General features: G+C 54.9%; 1 protein-coding gene across 2 annotated transcripts in view; it reads right to left on the bottom strand.

The window, feature by feature from the left end:
* Window positions 1–6,834, bottom strand: part of CDC42BPB (CDC42 binding protein kinase beta) — a gene marked incomplete at its 5' end in the record, with an annotated part of 125,229 nt that overhangs the window by 48,978 nt on the left and 69,417 nt on the right. For both annotated transcript variants that reach the window (XM_014592214.1, XM_006160036.2), the window contains 4 exon segments: window positions 1,662–1,741; window positions 3,173–3,421; window positions 4,983–5,183; window positions 6,563–6,656. In XM_014592214.1, coding sequence (XP_014447700.1) covers window positions 1,662–1,741; window positions 3,173–3,421; window positions 4,983–5,183; window positions 6,563–6,656 — 624 coding nt within the window.

The raw sequence follows: 6,834 nt of genomic DNA on the forward strand, positions 1-6,834 counted from the left end.
AGGCGCTCAGGGGAACGAAGTCGGGGTGGTGCTGGGCAGGGGCACACCCGCCCGCGCACTACGGCCGTACCAGTCCACGCACCCCACAGCACACAGGTTCTGATGACAATACACAATCCACACTGGGTCATTAGCGGTTCTCATACTTGTCAAAGCCATAGAACCGCTGCCTGACGTAGGGCAGGTGGAAACGCCAGCTCAGGAGGTGGGCCTCTGAGGAGTGCATGCCCAACAGAGGCTGGGCACCCTCAGGAGCTGGGTCTGAGGCCCGCAGCAGAGACCTGGCCCGAAAGCAGACTGTTCACGACAGTTTCTTACTATTCTGTTTTCCAGTCTGAAGACCTTTCTTTATTAGAAGTAAAGCCAAGTTAATTATCTGGGAAATTCCAGTTGGAAACAGTTTCTCTGGCCTCTAGGAAAAACCCCTTTCCGTGATGTTACTGCTCGTCTCAGCCTTCCCTCCGTGGCCTGAGGTGTAGCTCTCAGCTCTGAATGTGGGGCCATCGCAGCAAGAAGTGCGAAGGCGACCTTCCCATGAGCCCGAGGGTACTTAGCAGAGGCTCCGTCCTGAACACCGGAACCCTGGGCTTTCCCAGGGCCATGAGTACTTGCTCCCAGAAGTCGTGGGGTAAAACACATAGACGACAGCAGATGGCACTGAGTATGAGGAATTCTCTTTGGGGTGATCAAGAATTTTCTTTTACTTGGTTAAATCTCACTCTATCCTCAAACCAAGTCACATGTACACTGCTGCCCACTAAAGGCAGCCATGGAGCTGCAGCCGAGGGAGACCCTCCCGAGACGGGCAATGCTCGAGAGATGCCCACAGCTGAGCACGAGGACGCCCACTGGCCCTGGCTGTGGCCGGCGGCTATCAGAAAAGCCCCGCCCTGCTTTTATGTACTGTCCACGAGCTGAGGGCGTTCATGTTTTAAATTAAAAACATTTTTTTGGCTTTTAATGAAATGTTTTTAAGTGAGAAAACACTGTCCAGGAGAGGGATGGTCACAGCACGCTCCCTTCTCACCCACCTCGCCCTCCTCAGGGCTTTGGGTGCACACTCATGTGTGTCCAGTGTTTCCCAAGTCACCAGGTGTGGGCCGTGCTGTCAGCCCAGCAGGGCACAGTTGCCTTACCCCCACACCACGCTGGCCTGGTTTTGCATATTTAGAGTTATAAAAGAAGAGTATAAAACAGAGATCACAAAACCTAAATTACTCACTATCTGGCCCTTTATAGAAAAAGTGAGCTGACTTTTTTTTAAGTTTGCTATAGGGCACACGTCTTCACTGGAGACAGCAAGAAAGTAAGAAATCAGCCCCCACAGGGGATGGCCGTGCCAGTCCTTTCTCCGCCAGTATCCTCTTAGGATTTTGGGTACGCACACACATGCGCCTGGCATGGTTCTCAAGCCACTGGCTCTAAGGTTCGAACTGCAGTCAGCCCCGCGGGATCGGTGCCTTAACCATGAGACCTGGCCCCCGAGTCGGCAGACTTTGATATACACCATCACCCTACCCCTTCAGGACAGAACTCATGGACGTCTCCCATCAGCAGCGCCCTCCCAGACCCTGGCCCGAGTGTACACATGCTCGGAGCACGCTGAGACCACAGACCTCCCCGAGGGAGGCTCCGCCTGGGAAGGATGAATCGGGACGCACCTTTCAGTTGTGAATGTAAAACCGATGAACGGCAAGTGCAATCCGGAAAAGCCCGTGTGGGAGCCAGGAGGCAGTATCTCCTGCACAAGAGCACATAATACTGGAATGAAATCTACGTTCCGACGAAGTGGGGAGAGAGACGCTCAGGGTAACGAAGTCGGGAGGGTGCTGGGCAGGGGCACACCCGCCCGCTCACTACGGCCGTACCAGTCCACGCACCCCACAGCACACAGGTTCTGATGACAATACACAATCCACACTGGGTCATTAGCGGTTCTCATACTTGTCAAAGCCATAGAACCGCTGCCTGACGTAGGGCAGGTGGAAACGCCAGCTCAGGAGGTGGGCCTCTGAGGAGTGCATGCCCAACAGAGGCTGGGCACCCTCAGGAGCTGGGTCTGAGGCCCGCAGCAGAGACCTGGCCCGAAAGCAGACTGTTCACGACAGTTTCTTACTATTCTGTTTTCCAGTCTGAAGACCTTTCTTTATTAGAAGTAAAGCCAAGTTAATTATCTGGGAAATTCCAGTTGGAAACAGTTTCTCTGGCCTCTAGGAAAAACCCCTTTCCGTGATGTTACTGCTCGTCTCAGCCTTCCCTCCGTGGCCTGAGGTGTAGCTCTCAGCTCTGAATGTGGGGCCATCGCAGCAAGAAGTGCGAAGGCGACCTTCCCATGAGCCCGAGGGTACTTAGCAGAGGCTCCGTCCTGAACACCGGAACCCTGGGCTTTCCCAGGGCCATGAGTACTTGCTCCCAGAAGTCGTGGGGTAAAACACATAGACGACAGCAGATGGCACTGAGTATGAGGAATTCTCTTTGGGGTGATCAAGAATTTTCTTTTACTTGGTTAAATCTCACTCTATCCTCAAACCAAGTCACATGTACAGGTTTGTTCAGACCAAAATAATTTGATAAGATCTGAGCGAAATTCTCCAGGACCAAAAGGCCTGGCCAGTGCATCAAAGAGGCGTGCAGGCCTGGCCAGAGCCCCACAGTCCCTGAGCCCAGACCCGTGACCCTCACGCCAGCACAAACTCAGACGAGTTATCCCCACTGCCGCTCCCGAGTCCTGAGCTCTGGTCACATAAAGAAACAGAAACGGAGAAGCAGAGGCCTGCCATGGTGGGAGGATGCAGCGTCTCTCACACCTGGGAAATGAAGCCTAAAACCAAAAGGCCAGCGGGCCTGCAGGCCGTGCCAGACACACTGCAAGTCTCCCTTCACAGCAACCAGGGGACGCTGCTGTGGAAAGCTATGACGTGCCCTGAAGTACGCAGATGTACTCCTGGTGAGTAACAGACCAAGCGCCATCTCCTGACGCTGGTGCCCACCGGTCCCAAAGGACCAGGCTGGAGGCTGGAGTAACAGGTGCCCTTTCGGAGACGACTGCTGACTTTTTCAAAACACACGTGTACTTCTCCAAGCGTTACCTTGACGACCAGCACCCCCGCAGACACTGCCAAGATGCAGACCTGCTGCGGGCAGCTGAGAGCACCCCGATGCCCGCACTCACAGCATTTCTTAGCACGTCGTCGTCCACGTCGAAGTTGGACGTGTCGGAAGGACTGCTCACGTCAGGGATGTACGGTGCTTCTAGATTTCGTATGTTCTCCCAATTGAGACCTTCAAAAAACGCGTGCTTTTTGAAATCCTCTACCCCATTCTGGCCCAGGCGGCGGTCTCGGCTGCAGATCAACCTCTGGATGAGGTCCTTCGCTTCTTCAGACACGTCTGTGACGTGGGAAGGGAACTGGAACCGCTCCTGGGTAGGTGGAAGGGGCCAGAACGTCAGCAGACACGGTGACACACTCGGGAAAGCCCAGGGTCTACGGACATTACAGAAAACGAAGCGCAGACAGCAGCTCTGAAGCAACTGCCATTTTTTATTTCATGGTGACTAAGTGGATTTTAATCCAGAAAGGCAAACAAGAAAGTCATTAGTCATCCTGGGCCTGTTCATGACAGACTTGTTACCACATCCCATGTAAATTAAAATGATTTTCATCACCAAAGTGGAAAAGGCGGCTGACGAGGCGCGTGGGGAGTGAGAGGGCACACCTGTCCCGGGTGCACGCTGGCAGGGTCTGCGGCAATGCCTTTCTCACCAACTAGCAGCACCGTGTCACACTCCAGCCAAGGAAATGGCGATTACGTAAATGACTGTGGAAAGGGGGCTCATCGAAAAGGAGGCAGTGCACATACAGCGCATCTCTGCATGTGCTGACACGGAAAGGTGCCGAACGTGGCAACAGTCGTCATACATGTGACACTGTGCACTTACACTCACCACACGGCGGTGGGGCCCAGTGCCAGGCCACTGCTCGCTGCCTGTGGCACACCTCCATATCTACAAGAACGGCAAGAGTCCCGCCCGCGGCTGCTGAGGAGCATGTAAATGAACAACACCAGCGCCCGGGGGCCCCACAGGGCCAGCCATCAGCAAGGGCAGTGGTGTAGTGCCATCCCTGCTGCGACCTTTACAGAGCTGACCACCGAGAAGGGCATGTGGCCTTGCCAGCTGTCTCTGCTTCTGCACTGTCTAAAGTTTTTGCAAGAAATATAAATTACTTTACAAATAAAAACCCTATTGCTACTCTGGGAAAAACATTTGTTCAAGTGTGACCACTCCGATCTGGAGCCTGCTGGGAGCCAGCGTCACGCCAGGGTTAGCCTGCTTTTCTGGTGGGCAGCCTGGGCTGGGGCAGCTCAGGCCCTCGGTGCAGCTCTAGGGACACGTCTGGGGGGAGCGTGCACGTGTGACTGTGTGTGCATGTGCCTGGAAGACAAAGCAGGCAGGGAAGGAGAACGTAAGAAGCACGCGTGCAGAGAGGGTGGCCCTGGCACCAGGAAGATGTATCTGATAAAGGACAATAAGGAAAACGCAACACGGAAGAGGAAACAAAGGGAAGGAAGAGGGAGGAGTGCAGAAATGAACAGAGACCCACTCAGAAAGGGAAAAGAGAAAAGGAAAAGAAAAGGACCCAGGGACGAAGGACTGCATGGCGTCACTGATGATCTCTGACCCCTGGGGAAGACCTACTTGTGAGTCAGAGCTGGCACCTGACGACACCAGAGCCGCAGGTCAACGTGGACCTCCCGTCACTAGACGCTTTCTACTGAAAACTACTTCTCTTCCATGGAGTCTGAGCTCAACACTGAACTGGGGGCCATCCCCGAAAAGCTCCTGCTGCCTCGCCTCTGCGACCTGGCCAGGCTCACCCGAGCCTGTTCTTGGGCTATCCCAGCTCTCTTTGAGCCCCCTCCCACTAGGCCCATGCCAGGGCCCAGGCACACGGGGGGCGGGGGGGAAGCGGACACCTCACCTCATGGTTCATGATCTTTCCGTAGGTCTCCACGAGCGACTCGGCGTAGAACGGGGTCTCCCCGTACAGCATCTCGTACATGCAGACGCCCAGGGACCACCAGTCACACTCAGGCCCGTACTTGCCCATGCCGTCCTCCATCGCCTGCAGGATCTCCGGGGAGATGTAGTCGGGGGTGCCCACGGCCACTGAGGACTGGACCTTGGGGGAAGAGGCACTGATGGGGAGCCCCAGAGCAGCTCTACGTGTCCCTAACGGCCCTCTCCGAACGCTCATGGGACAGTGTGAGTGATCGTGACTTACAAACCTAAGAGCGTAAAGTTCAAGTTAAACGTTCTCCCAGCACTGAACGCGCGCGGTGCCCTGTGTGGGACGTTTGCACACACGCCAGTCTCTCAATGCCCAAGTGCCTGCTTTGGCACCCAGTGGCAGCCTATGGGAGTGCCCCAGGGCCAACATCTGCACACCCCACTTCCGCCCCAGTGTGGGCAGGCACCTCCCTGACCTTCCCCAGCAGTGGCCAGAGCCTCGGAGCAGGGCTCAGGATGAGCATGCCCAACGAGCTCCCAGGGATGCAAAGGCTGCCCCCACCTCGGTTCCCCAAATGGGGGCATCTGGAAGTCTATCCAGGCATCAGGACCAGTGACCAGTCACTGTCTGCACAGCCTGCTGCCCACAGTGGCCAGGCATGCTGGGTGGCCACTCAGGGTAACTGTCCATGTGATGGGGTGATGTGCCAATAAGAAGGGGAACCAACCCATCGATCACTCAGTATGTGGTCAATATTTCTGAAAAATCTTTGTGGGACAAAAGCAAACCAATCATTTCACTCCTCTGGACACACTGCAGACTACAGCCGACCTGCAGGCTCTTTACTGCTGCTCAGAAGCGGGCTGGTACCAAGGACAGGCCTACTTCTTGGAGAAGCATTTGAGGTTGAACTTTAGGGTACATGTATTTCAGAGCAGAAAAGACTTCCGACACATGTGCATAAAATCAGGACAGGAGAGAACACAGCAGCCACAGAACCCCCCACAAGCAGCCTCAGGACAGCTGCCTCGGTGTTGACCTGACCATCGGGGGCCACAGTGGCTGGCGGTCCAGGCCCCTACTGGGCCAGGAATGGTGGTTGCCCTCACTCCGGGAATCAAGGGGCCCTGTTTCGAGATGCTCAGCACCACAAGGAGAAAAGCCGACTGGCAGGACCACCTGCCCCAGAGCAGCGAAGCCCACAGCCACATGGTCGGCGCCCACCCAGGGGCCTGGACAGGGCAGTTGAGGAAGAGGTGCAAGCGGCCCTCCTCTCGCAATGTTGGTCGGTTCCCTGCTGCTCAGGGATCAGAGGAAACCTGACAACTTCGTATTTTAGAAGGCGTATCATATGACTTTTGTAAATGTAAGAACCGACAAAGATGTTTCTAAAGAAAATGTCCCAAAACAGAAAATTACAGCTGTCTCTTCAATGGACTCATTTTCTTAATTTACATTAATTAACTTGGCTTCTCAATTATATCTCAAATATGAATGTTTCGGAACCTTCTAACTACAAGTCTAATCCAAACTCGAGCGGAAATACCTACAGTTCCATCATCATTCATCTTCAAGCATGATCCGAAGTCGGCCAGCCGGATGTGACCATTCACGTCCAGAAGGACGTTGTCGGGCTTAATATCTCTGTGGGGAAACAGGGACATGATCAGCCACTGCCCGGCAGCAGAGGGGCCCACCCTGCACTGGGACGCAGCCCTCACAGGCTAGCTGCCTAGGGAACACAGCCCAGAGAGGCAGCTGCCATGGAAGCAGTCGTACACTGCCGCCACTCACTTGACGCCATCAGCCAGGGGAGGCTCCC

The sequence above is a fragment of the Tupaia chinensis genome, unplaced genomic scaffold (genome assembly GCF_000334495.1).
Source record: "Tupaia chinensis unplaced genomic scaffold, TupChi_1.0 Scaffold000671_2, whole genome shotgun sequence".
In the NCBI taxonomy this organism is placed as follows: Eukaryota; Metazoa; Chordata; class Mammalia; order Scandentia; family Tupaiidae; genus Tupaia; species Tupaia belangeri.